General features: G+C 37.6%; 1 protein-coding gene across 1 annotated transcript in view; it reads left to right on the top strand.

The window, feature by feature from the left end:
- Positions 1 to 25,123, top strand: part of SLC2A13 (solute carrier family 2 member 13) — a 357,230-nt gene that overhangs the window by 139,574 nt on the left and 192,533 nt on the right. The window contains exon 4 of the mRNA XM_021690384.1: positions 17,782 to 17,890. Within this exon, the coding sequence (XP_021546059.1) occupies positions 17,782 to 17,890 (109 nt within the window). The remainder of the gene's footprint in view (positions 1 to 17,781; positions 17,891 to 25,123) is intronic.

Below are 25,123 nucleotides of genomic sequence, written 5' to 3' on the forward strand. Positions count from 1 at the left end.
TTGTAAGCATATATTTTGCTCCAAACTCCAGTATAAATTATAATGATTTATAACTATAAATAGTATTTATAGTGAGTCAGAAGGTCATGAGAGGAATCGCTGCCATAAAGAAAATATAGCATGGGGATTTTCATACACCTTGGGATGCTGACACAACCCAAGCCAGTTCTGAAATGATGGAAATAAGTATGGTTAATAAACTTCTTGTACCATGTGACAAAGATGGTAACATTTCAAATTATTTGTTAATATCAGACCTTAAAAGAAATAAATGTTTATTAGAGGAAAAACATTTAAAGGAAATATTTTGTATAAACCAAATTATCTTTTGATTCAGTTCGATAATCAGTGAGCACTTACTGCAAGTTACAGTGAGGAAACAAATGTATGCTTAACACATGGACTCAGCTGTTAAGAGGCTCAAACACCTAGTGGTAGATAAACAAATGTATAAAAGTGCTCATTGTACAAGAAAAATAAAGTGATGTAAGAGGAGTTTGAAAAATAGAGCAAGCTAATAATTCTGACGTTTATGTTAGATTAGGGAAGACGCCATGGATAAGATGTTATTTGAGCTGGACCTCAAGGGATGGGTAGGATTTTGGAGGAGGAGATTTGGGACTGGTTTAAACATTCCAGGAACATGACAAACTTGAAATAGGGCACAGAGGTATGGCAGTATATGTGTTTTCTGAGTGGTGATAAGTTCACTGTGAGTGTGCTATTATGGGAGTTAGATTTGAAACCCGATACCAGACTACTTTGAGCACCATAATAAGAAGTCTTTAAGTCTTGGGGAATCATTGAAGTTATGTCTTGAAGAAAGGAGTAAAATGATTATGGCTGCTTATCAGTTTGATAAAGCTAAGCATGGGATGGAACTAGGAGATAATCGGAGGATATTTGACAGGCGTATTTGTTGATCAACCCAAAGCAGGAGGTAAGGAGCAAAGAGAAATCAAAAATGAACTGGTATTTCTAGAAGGAATTTTTCTATATCTTTTCCAAAAAAGAGCAGGGCTATTATATTTATTTTTGTATGTATAACTGATTTAATGATTTGATTCTGAATTTGTTGAGTTCCTACAGTTCTACATTTGGTTGGTTGGTTATATCTTGACTTATTTCCTAAGTTATTTTAGGAAGCTTACAGAAAATATGTTCAAGAAAGTGGAATTAAGGGCGCCTGGGTGGCTCAGTTGGTTAAGCGACTGCCTTCGGCTCAGGTCATGATCCTGGAGTCCCGGGATCGAGTCCCACATCGGGCTCCCTGCTCAGCGGGGGGTCTGCTTCTCCCTCTGACCCTCTTCCCTCTCGTGCTCTGTCTCTCATTCTCTCTCTCAAATAAATAAATAAAATCTTTAAAAAAAAGAAAGTGGAATTAAAAATAAAAACATAATGCTGTGGGAAATTAAGAATTAGAAGAGTAAATCAACACCAGGCGAGAACTAACATGTGGATATATCTTATTAACCATAGGGGTATACACACTTAGTGACAAATGGTTATATATTTGATCCTGAGCCCCCTGCCTGCCATACCTACAAGGATAATGCAGTTACATGATTCTCACTGTCCATGAGGGGAAAAAATGAAATAATACTTTCGCTGGCATTTATGTATTTTTGTACACGATACTTCCTAGAGGGGATACCCAGTGTGGGTAGTGAAAAATGTCCTCCGTGATAGCAGATGGCAGTAATATGATTTATAAAGTTAGTTGCTGAAGCATCAGGACACCACTTTAATGATCAAGAAGGGAGGACAGGATTATAGGTAAAAATTTTGTGTATGCGTGCATGGTTTTTGTTGTTCCATTTTCTAAAATGAGAAGATAGAATTTTGGAAGTAGAAGAGACTGTCTACAAAAGAATTTAAAGGATGTGGGGTAAAATTTTAGAGAATGCCTACATTAAGGATAACTGAAGAAAAGGATCCAGCAAAGGTCACTGAAATGGAATAAAATGTTAGAGGTGAAACAAAATTCTGTAATATCAGAGAAGGCAGGGAATGAGAGAGATTTACAAAAGAGTTGGCCATAGCATAGCATGAAATGTAAGGAGATAAAGAGAATGACTGCCTCACTGTTGATGTTAGCAATTAGAATTTCATCAATGATATTTTGAGAGAGTAGTTTCAATAAGAGTGGTGGAGGACGGGGTGGGGGGTGCTTACATCATAAGAAAGGCAGAAATCAAGAAAGTGTATGTAGACCTATTCTTCTAGAAGTGTAGAGATGATGAAATTGCAGTTTGGTATAATTGGGATGGAGGTGTTGCTTGAAAGGAAAGATCCCAGGGGGAGGAAAGGAGAGAGTAAGACAGGGTACAGAAATGGGGGCTCAGAGAGAAAAGGATTACTTTCACTCAGCTAGAAGAGGTTAAGTTAAGCCATCAGATGGCTTCTGAACTGGTTTAAGATTTGAGGTAATTTGCAGAGTGAGGTGAAAATATGTGTGGATAGGGACTCTAGGTCATCACTTGTTAGGTCAAAATGCCATTTTGGAACAGAATTTTTGAGGTTATTTAAATGCCATTTTCTGGTTTTAAATATGCCAGTTCTTTGTCTTATTAGAAATAATTTAGCTTGCCTTGCCCCTTTACAACCCTTCAACTCCCACACAGATGTATTTCTTTTTCATTAAAAGACCAAATGGATATATAACAACAAAGTGAAAGAGCTTTATACCAAATGCCTAAATAGAATATTTATGAATAGTACTTTTTAGAAAAGTGCTGGAAAAATGGCTTTCACTATTTTCCTAAAACATTTATAGTAACTTGATGAATAATGAATGGGAATAATTTATAAAAGCTGTATACCTCACTCAAATAGAACATTTGTTTATACTCCTACATAACAGTTACATCATGGCTATATTTCACATAAGGAGCCATATATTTTTAATGTAAATGTTGCTAAATTAGTTTCATTCAACAGAGTCATAGAATCTTGATGTTTTAAGGGACCTCAGAGGACAGGATGTTCTAGAACATCCCTGAGAAGCATTCAGCTGCACATTGATTCACTTCTATTTAAATTGTGCCTTCAAATGATCATGAGCCATACTAGAATATAGGCTAAGCCATGAGCAAGTTGAATAGGAGGATCAGAACCATTTCCCCATCTCAGTGTGCTTTTTATATAGGCATAACCGAAAATATGTAGAAATGAATTTTATTTTGTTATTAAATTTTACAGTACAGAGGGGAGATTGCGTTTTTAAAAGACTGAGCTTCAGCATTCAGAAAAAGTAGATGGATGAAAGCATTTCTAAGTAGAAACTCAAGTTTCAGTGAGTATTTTAAATAGACACATCCTGACTCCCTTCACAGATTGCCACTGACCATATGGTAACTGCAGACATGCCTCAAAATAAAACAGCCATATGTAGATTTTCAAATACTGACCTCATCCCTGGAGAGCCATATTTATCTAGAAGAGAATCTCAAACTATATCAAGTAAAATTATGGTTTGTGTCGTGTTAGAAAATTAGAAGAATCTGCCTAATGAAAAACAATCACAAATTAAAAACAAAGATGCCAAGGAAATAAGGTTAGATACCCACAGACATCTAAAAACTAAGGCATCTGGAGAACTGCTTTTTGAATTCTCCTTGTCTAGTTGTTAATAGGCAGTAGGATAACACATAGGAGCAGCATTAAAAGCTCTCTTGTCTCTGGTTGTGAACATGGATTGAGTGAGATCACTTAGGGGATGATTAGTTGGAGTGCTGTTCTCAGGCTTGCAGGCATTGAATGCAAATATCGGTCTGCTGCATGCGCTGATTGAATACCAGTATTTTTCTGGTTCCTACCATACAATTTCTAGAGTGGGGCATGTGGAACTCACTTCACCATTTCCTCTGCCAATTGTTCTCTGTTGAAATTCTGCCATAGTTTTTCAGAACTTTTAGACTTGTAGGCATGTGCCTATGCATTACATAGAAACATGGAAGAAAGAACAGAAATGTTTTATCAATTTGAAATAAATGTATTTATATCTTCAGTGATACCTCATTTTCTTCAAGTAAGCGTGGGGAAGGGGTCAGAAAAGGGGATCAGGAAGTGAAGGTCTGCAAGTGATAAAAGAGGTTCATTGTAATGATGATCATTGTAACTACAAAACCTCTCTTTCTGTATCTGTGTGTGTGTGTATATATATACATGCACATATGTACACATAAATTTTTACAGATACACATGGATATGTGCATATGCATAAGAGAAAATGGAAGATGTAATCACCCTCATAATGTACAGGCAAGCCCAGTTTCCCACAGGCATTGCGTTATACTAGCAGATCTCTCCTGTCCAAGTTTTATTTAAATCTGGAGGCTCAGGGTTATGCTATGTGCATAAAGTTAATAAAATAGTATTAATTACTCCTAAATATTAATTGAGAACTTTACTTTTCCTTTGCTTTCCTTTTTCTTAAAAAAAAAAGATTTTTCATTTATTTATTTGACAGAGAGACACAGCGAGAGAGGGAACACAAGCAGGGGGCAGTGGGAGAGGGAGAAGCAGGCCTCCTGCTGAGCAGGGAGCCCGATGCGGGGCTCGATCCCAGGACCCTGAGATCATGACCTGAGCTGAAGGCAGACGCTTAACGACTGAGCCACCCAGGCGCCCCGCTTTCCTTTTGATGTTAGTAGTATTTTATTGGATTTTATTGAGTGATGAATTGTGTTTCAGCTGTAGTGCTATATATCAGGTTTGTCTTAAATTAAAACTGTGATCTTGAAGGAAATTACCCTCATAGGGCAAGAACTCTGAAAATTGCACTTTGCCGTAAAAAGGTCACTGACATTTCTGAACTGATCTTTATAATGCATGAGTAAACCTAAGCCACGTCCTTTATAAAGCTGAACCCCTCACTTATGTGTCACTGGATATATAAGTAGATATTTGTGAAAATTTGTTTTTTAGTCATATTTTTATTTTTTTTATTTCTGGTAAGTTAGAAGATTACTTTATTCTAAGCCAGATTTATAAGTAGTTTTTGAAAGTTATTTGAATTTATGCAGATTTATCAGTCTTTCCCACCTTTGCAAGTTACCTCATTTTGTTCTTTTCATTTTGCTGCAAGTAACAAGATGAGCCTTTAAAAGAAAAGCTCAAAGCTTTATCTTCAATAAAAACAATCAGTTCCTTATGGGAACCCAATAGCTTTTTTAAAAATTAAAACTAATGTACCAGCTGTTAATGCATATAAATTTCCTTTTTAGTATTTATTTTAGTTATTGATCTCATGAGGATGGGTATTCAGTTAACCATTTTAGGCCATAAAATATTTTGGAGAAAAGAAAATAAATGGTTTATTGTGGTACTGTATTGTTCCTAGCACATCTTTCTGGAATAAATGATGCTATGTTCATGCCAGTTAACTTAAGTTATATTTGATTTGGGAAATACAGTGATTATATTTTGTCATTTGTGTATTACATGTTATTGTTGATTGGTGGATATTTTCTTCTAAATTTTGTCTAGTAAGACAAGAAGACTAAATGACCTCTCTAATGAAGGTTTTTGTTTTTTTTTCTTTTGAAACCCATGTTTTTATTCATACTTGGTATGTAGATCACCTTTCCACCAAGGTCAACAGAAGTAACTGGTGTTTTTTATTAGCGCAAAGCAAGCTCAGCAGCCACACAAAACTTTGGTGGAAAGACCTTAATTGGCAAGAGAGCCAGTGTACTGAGCAGCCCTAAGAGAGACTTTATTTATGTGCTGATGTAGGATACTTTAGGTTTGCCGCTGTGAGCAAAATAGATTCTAGAATCCATCATCCACCCTCAGGCCTCCAGGGTTGTGTGCACCACTCTCTTGGATTTAGCGAACAAACATTTATGGAGCTCCCTTGCAAACTTTGTCTGTTGTAGTCATGGCTTAGTATGACATTTTAAATCTCACATGTCTTAGCATACCTGAACAAATGGAAGATGCAATTATTGCCCTATTCCTTTTTTAACAGCATTTACATTCTGCCACAAGTGTTATTTATTTTTGGAGTTAAACCTTGATAAGTGAAAGATGAAAATACTGGAAAATCCGAATTTTGAATCAACTCCTCATTTCCATAAACCCAATGCTCCATCTATTTCCTTCCCTGTTTTGGAGAACTTAGTACTAAGTTCTTTTTATAGAACATCTTTATTTCTTATTCTATATTTAATGACTAACATTGCTGTTTTGTAACATGTAGGAGACTAAGATCCGCCCCCCCCCCCCCCCCCCTTTTTGTTGTTGGTGGTGGTGAAGGTAATTGGAGAGTCGGCAAAGAGGAGTGTGGGGCAGGAGAACTACTTTAGAATTAGTGAATATATTTATAGCCTCATATATTTGGTTCATTTTTATATCTAGTTCTTGGCTATTTTTGGAGTAATTATGATTTTTCTGAAAGTCCTGCTGACAGAAAACAGTCTTTTTTCTTTAAGATACTATATTTCAAGGTACCACATATGTTTGTAGCAATCATGCTTCCGAATGTGGCAGGACAGTCGTGATTTCTAGGTATTCTGCCCTACCATAAAATTATGAGCCATTTAATTCAGCCCGATTCTTATCTTTTTGGTATGTTTATTCATGGTAACTGTCATGTATAAAACCAAACATAAAAAGAAAGAACAGTAGAAAATGTATGAATCCAGGTTAGATTTTCCATCTTCATTCTCCATGGTACTTATTTATTGAATGCCTAAATCTAATAAAGGAACATGCTAATAGAATGTTATTCAAATTATCATGTAAAATTTAAATATCCATATGAATACACGCTATTTTTAAACCAAAAAAATTATACTTCATATATCTTAAAGTGTTCTAATCTGATAGATATAGGAATATTTAAGTTCTTGGGAGTCTACACATGACCTAAAATGAAGGCAGAGAGGTGCCTGGGTGGCTCAGTTGGTTAAGCGTCTGCCTTCGGCTCAGGTCCTGGTCCCCGGGTCCTGGGATTGAGCAGGGAGCCTGCTTCTCCTTCTCCCTCTGCTTCCCCCCCTGCTTGTGCTCTCTCTCTCTCTCTCAGATGTGTCAAATAAATAAATGAAATAAATAAAAATAAAGTGAAGGCAGAGAATGGGATAATTCTGATTTATCTGTGGTTGTATGAATAGTTTGAGAGCATACATCATTGAATTTGATAGAATTGCCGTTTATTACAGGTACCTTGGGCATAGGTATTACTGATTTATTACCTAGTGGTTTATTAGTAATCTGTGTAGGAATGTTATTTATAAAAGAAATAGAAATTATAAGTATAGAATCATTTATTTATTATGTTAATGGAGCTCTTTGAATTATTTTGTGGAATCTTAGAAGTAAAGACTCTATTTGTTTAGCTAAAAGGAAAGCCCATGTGATTTGGTGGTTTTCAGTTTAAAACTTTCTATTCATCTATGGAGAAATTCTACTAGAAAGCTGATGGATTAAATCATAGCTTCATTATTTGAGTTTTGTTGCAGTATCTCACATGCATTACCGCCTTTAATCATCACGATGTATCTGTGAAGTACATGTTGTCAGATATGAGACATGTGAGGCCCAGAGAGGGTAAGGAACCTGCCCAAGTACACACAGCTTCTACATAGCTGAGCTAGACTCAAATCTAGCTGATTTGATTCCCTAATGTGGAGGCTCTTGGTCTGTGTACTATTCAGCATTGCTTGTGGTTGTAATGGCCGTTAGCAGATGTAAGTCATACATATTCCTATCTCTTACTGTGTAATATCAACGGAAAAACTGGGTAGGTGAGAGACTTTTTATATCACTAAGAATGACAGCTTGTTATGAAAATACTGCAGAAGACCATTAGGTTGAGTTATATGTTCTTTCACTTAAAAATTGCTTTGTCCAAAGACAGTATTAATGTTGAGAATATAGTCATTTAAGAAGACTGTCCATTTACTTTAAAAAAGGATACTTGCCTTTGCTCAAGAAAGATTTGTGTAAAGGAGTAGTTTTTCCTTTTTTTTTTTTTTCTCTCAGCATCACACCACACTCCCGTAGCTATCAGAAAGCTCAAAGATTTCGTTTGAGAATTGCTGGGCTAGATTTAGGATTGCCATTATTTATGTAGATACCTTTAATGAAAAAAAAATTTTAGAATTAAGATAATAACAAAACAAGGCTTTTGAAAAAAAAAAAACAACAACAATAACACCATTTTAGTAGCATAAAGCCCTCTCAGCATCTCCCCTTGTAAGTAGAAAAAAGTCTTTGCTTTAGCAACCTGGAATAATAATGACTGGATTAACACAGTCATTGCATACAGGCCTTAATGTACCATGATCAGCTCACGAGCACGCATCTATAGACAACCAGCCCAACACAACACCTTGGCAAATTGATTGCCTTAGAAGGATTTCACAACGTATTGGCATAAACGCCAGACTGTGAAGGAATGATTGAGCCACATGGGGTTGAATTTATCAGTAGCAGCAGCCCATCCTTCCAAACAGAACATGTGCCAAGCACCAGCTTGTAATCACAAACATCATCTGCCGTATATTGAAGAGGAAAACAGCATAGATATGCTCAGGATCTTAGTGGTCGTTTATAATTAATCACAACATTGTTTAGCAACTTGCAGTGTATTCAGATTGCTTTATTCTTGAGTTCTCAATAACCATTATTTGCTCTGGTGTTCCTTTCTCCCTCCTTCCCTTCCTCCTTTTCCCTCATATTCATTAAACAAATATTTATTGAATTTCTTCTATTTGCATGACCCTAGGCTAAGTACAATGGGAAGGAAATGATAAAACAGAGATGAAACCTGAGCCATTCACCCCACGTAATTCAGTGTGGAAGAGACATCAGCTACCTCACCTGCAAAACAAATTAGCCAGCAGTGAGAGCATAAGGGAGGTATGAAACTGACAGCATGATTCAGATGACAGAATATCCTCTTTTGGGAACAGGAGTGACCTCATAGAAAACAGGAACATTGTAAGAGTGAGAGATGTAAAAATATGAAGCTTTTTTGTGTAAGACAGGTTACCCAAAGATTGTTGAAGCTTAGCATCTTAGAGGAGAAGTATTGTGAGATAAATTTAGAAAGACAGGCTGGGACAGGGGTGTGCCCTTCATCAGACAGGCACAGGTGTGTCTGTTCCAGAAGGTTTTGAGCAGGTAAGTGGAGTAAGTGGTCAGTGGCATGCTTTAGCAGCCAGGATGGCAGCAGTGTGGAGAGGTTGGATTGACCGGGTGGAGACCATATGCGAGGCGTTGTCACTGAATACAGGATGTATTCGTATTAAGGGTCTCCACAAAGCAGCCAGTAGGAGAGGTGTGTGTGTGTGTGTGTGTGTGTGTGTGTGTGTGTGTGTGTCTGGGGGTGGGGGAGGGTGGGAGGGAGATCAATTTATTATGAGGAATGGGCTCACATGGGTATGGGGGCTGAGAAGATAGCATAATCTGCCCTCTGTAAGCTGCACACCCAGGAGAGTGATGATGGATGTCCCGATCTGAGGGCAGGAGAAGACCAATGTCCCAAGTCAAATAGGTGGGCTGAGAGAACAAACTCTTCATCCTCTTTTTGTTCTGTTTAGACCCTCAGTGGATGGGATGATGCCCTCCTACATGGGGGGAGGGCAGTCTGCTTTACTCAGCCTGCCGACACAGATGTTCATCTTACTCAGAAACACCCTCATAGACACACCCAGAAGTAATGTTTAACTAAATATCTGGTCACCCTGTGACCCAGTCAAGCTGACACATCAGATTACCATCACCACTACCGTATGCCAGGAAGTTTGTTATCTGTGATCTTCATAATGGCAAGTGCTACTACGATACCCACTTAGCTGAAGAGAAGATAGAGGCTTAATGGGCTTGAATACGCTGGTGAAAACCTCCCAGGGGCCAAGGGGCGGAGATGGAATTTCAGCCCTGGTCTGCGCTGCCCTGTGCAGTCTCACTCACAAGTTGGCTGGGAGTCCAGCAGGACAGCAGAGAGCTGGGGAGCCACAGAGGGTGCAGATGCAAAAATAAAAGTTTCTGATGTTTTGTGGAAAGAAGATAGGCATACAGGCATTAATTGTCATTACGATTCAGCAATTCACTGGTTATGGGAAGGAGGAAGAGGGAATGAATAGCCAAGTACCACATTTTTGATCCTGATTAACTGCAAAAAATTAGGTAACGCAGGGTGAAGAGCAAGTTTGAAGTGAGGAATGATGCCTTCTGTTTTATATGTACCTGAGCTGGCATGCCTTTTCTGGGTCCTTCCCTAGGCCTGAATCTCATAGTTTATGTATACCTCTGTTAGAGGACTTAAGATACTGTGCAGTAGCTTATTTTATTTCTGTACATGACTCCCTCCCACCCCAGTATCAGGAGCTCCTCCCAGGCAGGGCCTCCTTGTGTTTCTGTTCCTAGCACCGAGTAAGTTCACAGTAGGGGCCTCAGGCATAATACATGGGCTAGAGAATACTTGGTCAGAGAGACAGGAGGGAACAGTGGAAGTCCAAGGAAGAAAGACTCTTTGAAATGGGTGTTGTGAGACTATATAATTTGGAGCCAACTGGAGATGAACGAAAGGCTCCCCCGGCAGCAGGAAGGGCCTGCTCCACAGACACGCTGAATTGGTCATGAAACAAGTGTGTTCCATTTTCCTAAGTATTTGTAAACGATACTCAACTCCCTGGGGATGGGTATGGTGAACTTTCGGGGTAGAGTGAAATGAATGTTCTGAAACCAGTTACTCTGGAATTAAGGCTGGGGACTGTGGCAAGTGAGGCCCTAAAAAAGAGAAGAGGTGCTCACTTCGGCAGCACATATACTAAAAGAGAAAGAGAGGAGTCTGAGGGATTGGAGTCATGAGCAAGGAGCATGTTTATTACTGTAGCTTGAAAGTGCATGTTTTGTGTTTTGTTACACTGTTCACAGTTGTAATTTTTTTTATGCAAAGAAAAATCCACTTAAGTCTGCATATACAGTGCCTCGTCCTTTATGGCATGAACAAGAAGGTAGCTCGAGTCCTAGATCTACGTGCTTGTTAGTTTGTGAGCTTGGGAAAGTTATCTGATCCCTCTGTGTTTCCTTTACTCGTTCCCACCAAATGCTCTTACCTACTTAGGACTCTTCTGATGGTGAAAATCGGTTCCTAAGGCATGAAGAGCTATTGAAATATTAGAAAATCCATTGAGATTGGAGCAGATGCCTTGAAATCCTCATTGATCTCTTGGTGTCGCTGTGGCTGACAAACCTCTCCTTCCGGAAGGAGAGCTGCGTCCTCTAGCTGCGTCAGGACAGGACCGAGGACTGCGCTCATGGGTCCTTCCTTGCTCAGCTTGATTGTAGCCCAGTCGTAGACCCCAAACTGGGGAGCAGGGAGGGTAATGTTTGAAGCTGAGCAGTGATTATCCTGCTCCCAGTGAGGGTTCTGCTTTTCTCCATCCACAGAGCATCTTTTCTTATAACACAGAATTTAGTCTGTGAAGCCTGCCAGCAGTGGGGAAGCCGCCTACAGTTTGCATCTTGTAGTTCATTAGTCATAATATGCTCTACTTCTTGTTCCTTAAGTTTTCTTTAGTACATGGTAAAATCCATAAATAAACAAAACAAAAAGAAAGGGAAGAATAAGCGCAAGGAAAACCTCGAAGAGATTCCGAGGGTCCTGCATGCCTGTCAGTCCTCACTTGGTAATCTTGCCCTTGACTTCATCAGCCCAGTTTAATCAGATATTATTGTTGCTTCTTTTTTTTTTTAATTTTATTTTTTTATTATTATTATGTTATGTTAATCACCATACATTACATCATTAGTTTTTGATGTAGTGTTCCATGATTCATTGTTTGTGTATAACACCCAGTGCTCCATGCAGAACGTGCCCTCCTCAATACCCATCACCAGGCTAACCCATCCCCCCACCCCCTCCCCTCTAGAACCCTCAGTTTGTTTCTCAGAGTCCATAGTCTCTCATGGTTTGTCTCCCCCTCCGATTTCCCCTCCTTCCTTTTTCCCTTCCTGCTATCTTCTTTTTTTTAACATATAATGTATTATTTGTTTCAGAGGTACAGGTCTGTTGCTTCTAATTAGTAACTCCTTTGTGCCCTTCACTTAAGTGAAGGTTATGATCTTCGACTATTTGAATTTTCTCCTTACCAACCATTTCACCATGTCAGCCCTGTTGACGTCTAGAGTTTCTTTATTTGCGAAGGACTGTGTGTGTGTGTATGTTTTAGCAGCTCTAGTGAGGTACAGTTTACATACAATAAATGGTACCTAGTTAAGGTTTATAATTTGGTACGTTTTGACAGTTGTGTATGCTGTGAAACCCTCACCCCAGTCAAGATAGTAAACATGTCTGTCTGTACCCCTCAAAAACTTTCTGTTGTGCTCCTTCCTGACTCCCCTCTACAGGCAACTGCAACCCGCTCTGCTTTTGTCAAACCATTGAGACTTGGGAGGAAATTTTTAACTACAAACTCAGTAGTTTTAATAGGTTATACTAAAACAGGCTATTTTTTGAGTTAGCTTTTAGAAGATTCTGTCTTCTGAATTATCTAGGATGTTGAATTTAATGCCATAAAGTTGTTCATAATACTCCTTTATTATTTTTTAAAATATCTGTAGAATCTGTGTCAATTTCACTTCTCCTACTCATGATATTGGTAACTTACTTTTTTTTTAAAGATTTTATTTATTTTTATTTATTTTTTAAAAGATTTTATTTATTTGACAGAGCGAGAGACAGCGAGAGAGGGAACACAAGCAGGGGGAGTGGGAGAGGGAGAAGCAGGCTTCCCGCCAAGCAGGGAGCCCGATGCGGGGCTCGATCCCAGGACCCTGAGATCATGACCTGAACTGAAGGCAGACGCTTAACGACTGAGCCACCCACACACCCCAGTTTCTTTTTTTTTTCCCCCCCTGGTCCATCTGTGTTTTAGTTTCCTATTGCTGCTGTAAAAAATCACTACAAACTCGGTAGCTTAAAAAACACTAGAAATTTGTTCTCATGGTCTGGTGGCCGCACGTTTGAAATGCATTTCACTGGGTTGAAATCAAGGTGTTGGCAGAGCCATGCTCCCTCCAGAGGCTCTCGGGGGCAGTATGGTTTTTTCTCTTCCCAACTTCTGGTGGGAGCTGTCATTTCTTGGCTTATGGCTGCGTTGGTCCAGTCTTTGCATTCATGGTCACGTTGCCTTTTATTTTATCCTGAATCTCCCTTTGCCTTCCTCATAGGAATATATGTGATTGCATTTAGGGCCAAACCCAAATAATCCAGGATAATCTTTCCATGTCAGAATCCTTAATTTAATTACATCTGCAAAGTCCTTTTATGTTATCTAAGATAATATTAACAAGTTTCAAGGATTAGTACATGTGCCTATCTATTGAGGGGCTGTTGCTCAGCCTACCACAGTGTGGCTCAGAGTTTATTGATATTTTCAAAGAGCTGGCTTTTGGTTTCTTTGATTTTTTTTCCCCCCCCTCAGCTGTCTTTTTGATCTATGTCATGGATTTCCGTTCTGCTCTTTATTATTCTCTTTATCTTGTTTATTTGGGTTTCATTTGTCCCTCTTTTTCTGGTTTTGTAAAGTGGAATCCAAGGTCATTGCTATAAATTTTCCTCTGTTTTGATTTAGCTCCATTCCACAAATTTTCAGTTGCTGTGTTTTCATATTCTTTCAGTTAAAATACTTTCTAATTTTCCATTATTCCTTTGACCCATGGAAATGTGGTATTTAGTTTCCAATTTGGAAGGAATTTTCCACTTATCTTCCAGTTGTTGATTTCTATATTAATTTCATGATGGTCTGAGAACATTCTTTGTATGACTTAAACCCTTTTAAATTAATTGAGACTGGGGGCGCCTGGGTGGCTCAGTTGGTTAAGCGACTGCCTTCGGCTCAGGTCATGATCCCGGAGTCCCTGGATCGAGTCCCGCATCGGGCTCCCTGCTCGGCAGGGAGTCTGCTTCTCCCTCTGACCCTCCCCCCTCTCATGTGCTCTCTCTCTCATTCTCTCTCTCTCAAATAAATAAATAAAAAATCTTTAAAAAAAAAAAAAAATTAATTGAGACTGGTTTTAGAACTGAAAATATAATCTAGGGAAATATTCCAAGACATTTACCATTCATTTACTGTTGGAAAGGATTCTGTATTGTGCTCTTGGTCAGTGGAGTGATATTTAAATGTCAGGTCAAGTCTTGATTGTGTTGTTGAAGTCTTCTCTATCTTTGCTGATTTTCAGCCTACGTACGTATTCTATGAGTTATGGAAAAGGAGGTGATGAAATATTTGAGTATAATTATGGGTTTTTCAATTTCCCCTTGCAGTAGTATCAATTTTTGTTTCATATATTTTGAAGCTCTTATTAGGTGCATAGACATTTAGGATTGTTATGTCCTCTTGATGAATTAATCCCTTTACTATGACAAGTTGTACTTTCCTGCCTTTTTGCATGCCCGATAATTTTTTATTGTGTGCTTGATATTATAAATTTTCTCTTACTGCTGAACTTTGTTCTGGGATGCTGTTCAGTGCTTGGAAGCAGTGGGGTCTTGATTTTTAAGCTGTTTTAGATGGTACCCAAGCAGTGTTTAATGTAGGACTAAATTTATACCATTACCAAGGTAAGACCCTTTTGATTACTCTTCCTTACGCTCCAGGTTTTTCCCTCTGGTTGGTACAAACAGGTCCTGGAGTTGATCTCTTTAATCTTTCTGTGGCTCTTTCTCCTGCCTTGAGTATTTCCCTCACACATACCCACTCAATGAAATACCCAAGAGGGCCTGCAGATCTCTGTGTCTCTCTCTCTCCTCTCTGGCACTCTGCCCCAACTCCAGCCACCATGGTGTCCCTGGATCCTGAGCTGCATCTTTTCAATTCAAGGAGACCACCAGAGTCTGCCTAGCTTCCCCTGCTTGTATTGCAGCCTGGAAACTTTTTTTGAGGCATTAAACTTGGACAGTTGTTGTCGGGTTCACCCCTTTTGTTTCCTGAATCTCAGGATTCACTGTCCTTCATTGCCTGTTATCCATTGTCATGAAACCTATTGTCTTCTACATTTTTCATGGCTTTCTAGTTGGTTTCATGTTGGAGGGAAATCTGGTAACTATTACTGCATTTTGGCTGGAAGTGGAGATCAACAGCTGGGATTTTATATGGTGTGTTCTAGAGCATTTTTAATTGTACCTGGAAGAACGTCTCTAGGCTTGGCTCACAGACAGCTATTAACAGGAATGGCTAAACTTGTAGGACTGTCCTTTGCATTCTTGCCACTAGAGTACCTGCCACACTTAGACAATTATTGTGAAAGTTACTTAGTATGAGGTGTTTAGAAAGAAGGAAAAGAGGAACCCATTTTTGGTTCTTGCATTTGTTGTTTTAGTACGTGTTATATTTTGAGCCCTGTAGTTCTTATCTACTTTAGTTGTTTAAAGGTTTTATGTGTTATTGTGTGGGAATTTGTGTCTCAAAGATATAAATATCTTTTTCAAAATTAAGCATGACATGTTTGTATACACTGAATGTTTTTAGTTACAAAAATCAAAAGAAACGTAGTAAGTAGAGCATGACATTTTAAATTTTCACTTATGAACATTCAACCAATTAATATTTTTGATATTTTTCTTCTGCCTCATAGCATCTGTAATATAAAAATTAATGATAGTTTGCATTTGTTAAGTCAGTTTTACTGCCTAATAAAGCTAAGTTTATGATTTTAATGAAAGGAAATTCTTTCATTTTATTTATGCATAATCAGATGTGCAGCTACTATGACCAGAATTTATCTGTGTATTTAAAAAAAGCCAGTCCAATAACAGAACTGCTGTTGTTTATTTTTAATAGGAAATCAAAACCAAAAGAAGGTTAAAAACTCAGAATTTTAAAAACTAGGAAGTATATATGTGATGTTTATACAATAGTATATCTCTTGGTATTTTGGCAAGTCAAACTTTAATCCTAATTTGTCTTCATTTTCTCTTTATTTTCCTGCCCTCCAAAATCATTATTAGGTAATCTGTCCATCAAATCACTGAACAGTTTGGTAGTGAAAATAGATGCAGCTACCCACAGACTATAATAGATTCTTTGCAGAAGGCCTATTTCTTATCTGTGGAGGTTACTAAAAGCTGAAGAAGGTGTTTTATTTGTTTTTGTTTTGTTGTCGTTTTAAATTTTCCATGGTATACCAAGTAAATGATAATCTTTTTCATTTAGATTTTCTGATTTATGGAAATCGGTAGATCTTTTTATGATGCTGTGTATGTTTTTTATGTTGTCGCTCACTTATAGATAGCTGAACTTGCAGGCAAACCTGCTCACCTTTCAGACAACTGATCCAGATATATTTCAATATTGTCACAGTAAAGCTTTCAAAATCGGCCTATTTCACACAGCCTTTCTGATGTACTGGGTTTTAATACTTCTTTCCTTGAATCTAAAACAGTTGACATTTACAGTACTCTCTCCTTGCTTTCTAAATGGTTGTCACTGCATTAAGCTTTAAGTGACCATAAATACTTCTCTGTCCATGACCCTGTCTTACCATTTTGGGACAGAATCGTTTGCAGTAAATCAAGTCTTCATATGATTTTAATCACACCCATGTAGAGATGAATATTCTCATTCCTATAATGTTCAGTTCTAATTAATACCCTGGTTCGACATTCCATGTTAACTTTTATTGCCGAGACAACAGTATATTTTATCCCATTTTTGTGAACTAGAATATTAGGTTTCCAAAAGGTTCCGGAATGGTAAAATGTCCTTGGATTTTAAACTTGACTTAGTTTAGGGCTCACTAATGAAACTTAGCCTCCAGGAAGAATACCTCTAATTAAGCAGTTAACATCCCAGTGATCCCAGCCATCTCTTCTGACAGCAGGAACGCCATAGGTCCAGGGGAGTCAACTCTGGCCCCATCAAGGACACTGCATAGAATGCCCCTTAAAGCTAAGGTGAAGGTGTAATTGAAGCCCTTCTGAGAACCTCAGGGGCGCTTTACTTAAGGCCTCAGTGGTTCATACCTACAGCTTTCCAGAATTGATCTAGAGTTCTGATAGACCAAGGCATCTGTGCCATTTGGAAAGCCCATTTATATTTTGCAATGATCATTGAATGCCACTGATGGAGCTATTCAAAATCTAGAAATAACATATATATATATATGTAGTGTGTATGTGTGTCTGTGCACATGTATGTGTATATACTCCTATATAAAAGACTTTTTTTTTCTTTTATTATCTTTTTGGATAACATTTATTAATAATATAAACTATAACCAAGTCCTATGTCATGCCTAAATTCCTTAACTTTAATTGAATAGATTGGAGTGAATTTTGTTACTTAAGTAAAATAAATTGGAATGAATTCTGTTCCTTGTTTAATTGTTTTTAATGAATGCCATTCTTTTGGTTGATTAAAGCAATTTGCAAGTGACTTTGTAAGTAGTCCCACAACGAATGGATTTTAAATAATAATTAATCGCCAAGGAAGTGGAAAAAGAAGAGTAGTTAATGCAGTTTGTAGGGATTTAAGGAAGAATAATTTCTCACAGTTCCAATTATGTAGGTCTTCCTAATACCCATAAATTGCTTTAACTTGAATTGTTTCTTGTTGCTTTTACAGTGTGAACTCAAATATATACTAATCTGTTTTAGAAAAGAGATTGTGCCCAGATTTCTGTAAATGTTTATATGTTCCATTTTACAATGCCCGGTCATGTTGATTTCACAGAGATTTGGGGAAATTGATCCTAATGGGAATAATTACTGTGGGAGCTAAAAATAATAGATGTGTCCTTCTTTTTCTTTCTTTTTTAAAAAAGCTGGACCTGTGATCTGCAGAATGCTGAGTTATCCCCCAACTCGCCGAGCTTTAATTGTGGGTTGTGGTCTACAAATGTTCCAACAGCTCTCAGGCATTAACACCATCATGTATGTATTTCTTTCTGGCTTTTTATTGAAAAGATTGTGAAGGAATTATTTTACATGGAAAAAAAGAATAGGACTTTTGGTGATTTGTTATATTAATTGTGTAGGATGGATCCTCCTTTTGGAAGATACTTTACAATTTTTAATCCTATCAGTGTGTGACTTAGAAGGAGATGATTTATTTTGTTATACTTTATTGGCTTTACTTGATTTCATAACATTTTTCTTGTACGCCATCCAGTACTTCCTTATATTCTGAGCTAATGGATATATCATTTTCATAACCTATTTCTTGATGCTGGTCAGAAAGTGAAACAAGGGAATCACCTGGCATTGTCAGAGATAAATGGGCACACAGGTAACTAGTTCATTTCCTTTTGGGGCAGTCACTTACAATGCAATGTGATAAGAACGTTAATAGAAGGTGTTTATTACCACCAGAGTATAGTGGGCCAGATACAGAGTGGGAACAGAGAAGTGGGGAAGACACAAAAGTTTCCTGCTTGCTAGTTGTCAGACTAATCCCCAAAGTTATATGGGGGTTGGGGGTGGAGAAGGATGAATAGTAGGGGTTGTTCCATGTTTCATTCATTCAACATTAAACCTATTTTTAAAAATTTTTAAAAAAATTTTTTTATTGTTATGTTAATCCCCATACATTACATCATTAGTTTTAGATGTAGTGTTCCATGATTCATTGTTTGTGCATAACACCCAGTGCTCCATGCAGAACGTGCCCTCCTCAGTACCCATCACCAGGCTAACCCATCCTCCCACCCCTCTCCCCTCTAGAACCCTCAGTTTGTTTTTCAGAGTCCATCGTCTCTCATGGTTGTCTGCCCCTCTGATTTCCCCCCCTTCATTCTTCCCCTCCTGCTATCTTCTTCTTTTTTTTTTTTTCCTTAACATATATTTCATTATTTGTTTCAGAGGTACAGATCTGAGATTCAACAGTCTTGCACAATTCACAGCGCTTACCAGAGCACATACCCTCCCCAGTGTCTATCACCCAGTCACCCCATCCCTCCCACCCCACCCCCACTCCAGCAACCCTCAGTTTGTTTCCTGAGATTAAGAATTCCTCATATCAGTGAGGTCATATGATACATGTCTTTCTCTGTTTGACTTATTTCGCTCAGCATAATACCCTCCAGTTCCATCCACGTCGTTGCAAATGGCAAGATCTCATTCCTTTTGATGGCTGCATAATATTCCATTGTATATATATACCACATCTTCTTTATCCATTCATCTGTCCATGGACATCTTGGCTCTTTCCATAGTTTGGCTATTGTGGACATTGCTGCTATAAACATTGGGGTGCACGTCCCTGATGAACATGGATGCAAAAATTCTCACCAAAATACTAGCCAATAGGATCCAACAGTACATTAAAAAGATTATTCACCACAACCAAGTGGGATTTATCCCTGGGCTGCAAGGTTGGTTAAACCCATTTTTGACGGCCTATTTTATACAAGACACACAGAACTGAATAAAGTAGACATGCTTCTTGGCCTCACAGAGTATATAGGCTGGTGGGAGAAACACATTAAATAAATTCACAGTTTAATGTAGAATTTCAAATTGTCATAAGGGCTATGCAGGATTATTCCAGTCCTCCACAGAGTAGACTTTTAAGATCCTAGGTAATAGAATGTGGGTTGTTAGAGGAAAGTCATGAGTTTTGCTGATAAACTAGTTGTTGGGTAAAAACCTGCTAAATCTTAGAAGTTTCTCCCCACTATCTCTTGGTGAAAATTATTCATCAAAAAATATAAATTATGTAAAATTCAATTTTACTTCATAAAGCATTTGTACTTAGGACTTTTGATATTTTCCTTTGAAGTTACTTGGGATATGATAACTTATTTAGTGATCATTTGAGAAGAGTGACTTGGTTAAAACAATCATTAAAAATAGTAATTAGGGCCCAGTGACCCATTAGATTAAATCAGGATTTGCTAAGAAACTCCACTTTAAAGATTTATTTATTTATTTATTTATTTATTAAGAGAGAGAGCATGTGAGCGCACATGTGTGAGCCGGGGGAAAGGCAGAGGGAGACACAGAATCTCCAACAGACTCCTCACTGAGTGTGGAGCCCAATACAGGTCTTGATCTCACAACCCTGAGATCATGACCTGAGCCGAAATCGAGAGTCAGATGCTTACTGACTGAGCCACCCAAGCACCCCTGTGAATTTGATTTTAATCATAATCCTTGATAGACTATAACTTCCTGGATTACATTTTTAATATTTGATCCTCTCCTCCTTCCCTCTAATATGTACTTTCATTTTTCATCACCTTTATCAGCTCAATAAAGGCCTGTCAGTAGAGTACCCAAAATGTTTGTTTGTTTTCTGGATGTGGTATACCATGACTGTTCTGTGTCCACCATCCTAAGTGTGCTGATGGAACAGAATTGTAACAAGGCTAACACCATGCTTTCAAATAAGGCAATGCAGTAATATCCTATGTGAATATCTATTTTATCAACCTAATTTAAAATATGTTCTCTGTTACTAAAAATCTTTTTTTGTTTGTTCTGCCCTTTTCTGGGCATTTAAATTTGACAAAATGAATTTTTCTTGTACTTTTGTATTCCTATAAAACATCACAAACAGGACCAACTGTCTTTGATGGATAGTGGCTAAGGCCGACGTGCCCTAGTTGAAATCACTGTCATAGTCCATTCGTAGCTATCTAGTATAAACTGTGCTAATGAAGGTTTCCAGATTTTAATAAGGCATTCATTTCTCCAAATACTCAACCTTCTCACTGTGAGATCAAGTGAAATGGGCATAAGAATTCTGATATTCCTTAAGATTTATGGTAGTCATTATGTGCTTTGCTTATCACAAACTGTACGTAATATAGGTAGTGTTGTCCTACAGCTTTTGCTTGCAGTTGAGTATTTATCCTGGGAAGTAGGAAGAATAAAATAAGGTAAATGATGGCTCGATTTAGATTGCTTCTACATGGTGCAAAATAGCTGGCCAACTCCCTAAAGAAATTAATAAGACATTTTAATGTCTGGAGGTTAGAGGGTTAGACACTGAAATGATTCAATACCTATGACAAATAACTGTTGGTTATTCATAATATACAATTTCAAACATTCATATTTTAAGCCCATGAAACTCAGTATAGGTCTTTCATTATAATAGACTTACTACTGTCATCATTTGGATGGAAGATGACTAATCTGGGACTCATACATAACGTATTCTCTTTTACTCTCTCTCTAGTATGTAAAATTGGTGTGTGCACATGTATTTTTTTCCATTCTTAAGATTCAGTAAATATTATCATAAATTTTCTAATTTGAAATAACCTCTTAGAGTCTAATAGTTTATTTTTTGTTGTTTTTGGTAGGAAATATTAATTGTATTTTTTTCTTATTTTGAAAATGTCATTTTGTTAATTGGGAGTTCTGTTTTTATGGATTTTCCATTATGTGTATTTCTTTACTCTTACTCTTTCTTTTCAGCTTCTTCCTGGCTAAGTGGGAAATAAAGTAGGCAGCCGAAACCTAATAATCTGTAGAAGTTGAAATCTTTTTGCAAAACCCATCTTTCACCCCAAAGTTTGTGTGAACCTGAAATAAGAGGTATTTTGAATTCTATTTCTCACCCAAGAAAAGTTCATAGAAAGATCATATAGAAAAATATTGAAAGATAAATCATCCTTACAATTACATTAGATGATCTTACCATGTTTAGGTTTCTCTCTTTTCCCTCATAGGATTTTTATTTCTAGCTCCTTGACCTATTTAGTATCCTATCTCAGTCAAGGAAATAGATTTTCTTCTTGGAATATTTAATTTTCACATCCTCTACCATGAAAAAAAATACTGCGTTTGTGTATAGTGTGTATATGTCTAAGTATTTTTATTTGTATGATAACTTAGATTTATATCCTAACCTATACTTTATCCTCTATCCTATTGAACAGAGGACTTCTAAGTTATTAAAAGTATAACATACTTCAGACGTTACATTTAACTCTTAGAAGAAGCAATTTTCTAATGACAGTAATCGCTTAATAATTTCAGACATGCTGAATAGACTATTCTTTTTTCACAGGAGAGAAAGAACAGAGCAAATGGAGTACTAGCTTTCCTGATATGAGAGTGTTGGTATTATGGCACTGTATGTCACAGACGAATAAAGTATTTCCACATGCGATTAAGGAGAGGAGTGATAGATGAGGTTGATGATAAAGTGAAGGAAACTCTCTTAAATTCTCATTGTGATCTACTCTAAACTCATAAAGTCAAAAACTTTCCATTTTCTGTCTAACAGATTTTATCTGATGAGTACTAATACTTGAACCCTTCCCACATTATTATTACCACAGCCAAAATGTGTTTATATGTGAGCAGGAGGGAGAGCGGGAGAGGAAGTAAGAAAAATAAGATAAACACCTGTTTCCATGGAGGTCTGATAGCATCTTGCTTCTTTTGAGGAACTTATAATAAGCTATATCTTGATAACATTATGATGAACATATATCAGTCTATCTTGGACAGATGGAAGTTATCAGATTTTTATCTGAGAAGACCAAGTGGTTAAATGGCTCACTTGAAGGTTACACAGAAGATCAGTAGTAAAGAGGAGAGGGAAATTCAGAAATTTAAGCTTCTGAATCAGCTTCAGCTAAAAAGGATTGTGAGGGGGAATAAATTTCTTTAGGATACTCTGTGCCAGTCATCTACTTCTAAGCTATTCTTCTCTTAGATTAGGGCTCCCATATTTATCTCTTCCTACTCTTCCCTTTTCTATTAATTTAAAGTAGGGGTGGGAAATAGGCATTTATATTGGATGGGCAGTCACTCTTACTTCCATAACTGCATTCCCTTAATCTCCAGGTCATCTCTTCTTTTGTCCTATTTACAAGAGATAATAAAGACTTTTGGAAAATATGTCCTTATAATAATAAAGTTAATGGCTATCACTTATTGAACATTAAATACCAGATACTACTCTAACATGTATTAACTCACTTAAATATTAACAGAAAAGGAAAAAAAATAAGACAGAACTGTTAGCCCCTCTAATGGTGTAATTATGTGAACAAACATTTTTACTGCTTTATGTATGTAACACTATAAAGTATTTTTGTAGACCTGATCTTTCTTGACCTTCCTTAAAATCCTGTCAAGTAGGCATGGCAGCTCTTCTGTTTATTCTCTAGCTAAGGAAGCTAAGGCTTAACAAGTGCAGTGACTTGTCCGTTGTCATTTAGTAAGTTTTAGCACTGACGGTGGAACCCTGATTTATGACTCCTTATCACATGAACTACTGTGGTTGGAGAACACCGAAATGCCCAGAGTTGACTGTTGAAAGCTTGTTTGGTGGTGATGTAAGGTAAGAAATCTGAGTTAGTGGAACTCAGTACCATCCAAGGATAAAAAAAAAAATGTAGAATGTGTGCTAATAAGTGGCATCCATCTCAAGAATCATAATCTCATCAGATTCTTTTATCTATTGGTACCCAGTTAAGGCCTTTGCTTTATACCCTGATTTAGAGTTCTTGGACAAGCCAGCCTGATGGTTGGGTGAGTCATTTATATTTGTTAGTCATTTTTAATTAATTTAATTTCATAAGGGCAATATTTCTGAATGTGTTCCATTCATATTTTAGCCTCAACAAGCTCTCCTAGGATAAAAATTTATATTTTTATATTTTATATTTTATAATTAAAAAATTATCATGCAGTCAGGAAACATGGCACAACAAGCAGGCATGGCCAGATGGTGGTAAATGTAGAGAAAAATAAAAGTGACAAGAAATAAGAAGAAAACAATAAGGATTGATGCATTCTCCTGCTGTAAATCCGAACCAGAGGTGAGGGTTTGCTCTCTGTGATCTTCAGCAAGCAGGATGAATGGACCAAAGCATCTGCTCCCTAATGTGAGCCTTCCCCTCCCTCTGCCTCCTCAGTAGGACTCTGGACATAATCCAGAAAAGCTGTTGAATGATAGTATGCTTAACCTCGTTGGAATGTTTCAGGATGTGTGTATTTGTAGTTGTTTGTGTTCATTGGATGAAAGGGATTGAGTCGATGAGAATATAGTTAAGGTTCATGGTTCACTCCTTTGAAAGATGAGTTTAATGTGTTGGGAAAAATACTGACCCAGGAATCGAGAGAATTTGTTTTAAGATCTGTCTCCATGGGGCGCCTGGGTCGCTCAGTTGGTTAAGCAACTGCCTTCGGCTCAGGTCATGATCCTGGAGTCCCGGGATCGAGTCCCGCATCGGGCTCCCTGCTCAGCGAGGAGCCTGCTTCTCCCTCTGACCCTCCCCCCTCTGATGTACTCTCTCTCATTCTCGCTCTCTCAAATAAATAAATAAAATCTTAAAAAAAAAAAAGATCTGTCTCCATGGTGGGATTTTAGGTGTGCCAGTTACTTGTCTTCATTCTAATTACCTATCAAGTGAAAGTAGATTAAAGTGAACTTTAATGTACATTTGAATGAGAAAAAAAAAATGGAGTTTCAAGTAAAGTGGAAGCTAAAACATTTATGTTTGAAATGCTTTAAACCTTTCTTGGATGAAAAGTTATCAGACTGCAGGAGATCAGTTTTAGTCTAAAAAGAAAAATGTATTTTGTTGGCATAATTTTTGGAAGATTGATTAATGCTTACCACATGCCAGTCATTGTCCTGGATGCTTAGCTTCTTATATGTTAAGACCACATTTTTATTTCCAAAGTATATATTTTTTAGAAGGACAGTCTTGGTTATAGTTAACTGTACTTCTTTGCTCCAATATTGAGTAGCAAACCTATAACCTGATGTGAGAGAACTTTCTGTGGCTTCCGTGATGTTTTAAGGGAAGGCTCAAGCCCAGTGAACTTCACTGGCCTTTCAAATCCTGTACAAGGGAAAGGATGCAACTTCGACCTCTGGAGTCTAAGGCCATTTTTGGTGACAGATCACTATCTTACCGTATAGAGCAAAGCATTCTCATCAGATGAAGCTCTAAACAGAATGGCTTTCTAGTGTTCTAATTGCTTCCCATTTCCCTGTGTATATGTTGTACACCTATCTTAATTTGAGTTCCCCAAAACAGGCCCAAGACAAAGAACTGGATGCAGGTGATTTGAGGGGAGTGGGGGAGATGAAACCAAGAAGCCTGAGTAAGAGAGCAGAGAAAGTGTGGTAGGGTCAGGGATACTGTGAAGGGTGTGCTGATAAGCAGTTGATCTCAGTCAGCAGTTAGAGCT

The sequence above is a fragment of the Neomonachus schauinslandi genome, chromosome 5, assembly GCF_002201575.2.
Source record: "Neomonachus schauinslandi chromosome 5, ASM220157v2, whole genome shotgun sequence".
NCBI lineage: Eukaryota > Metazoa > Chordata > Mammalia > Carnivora > Phocidae > Neomonachus > Neomonachus schauinslandi.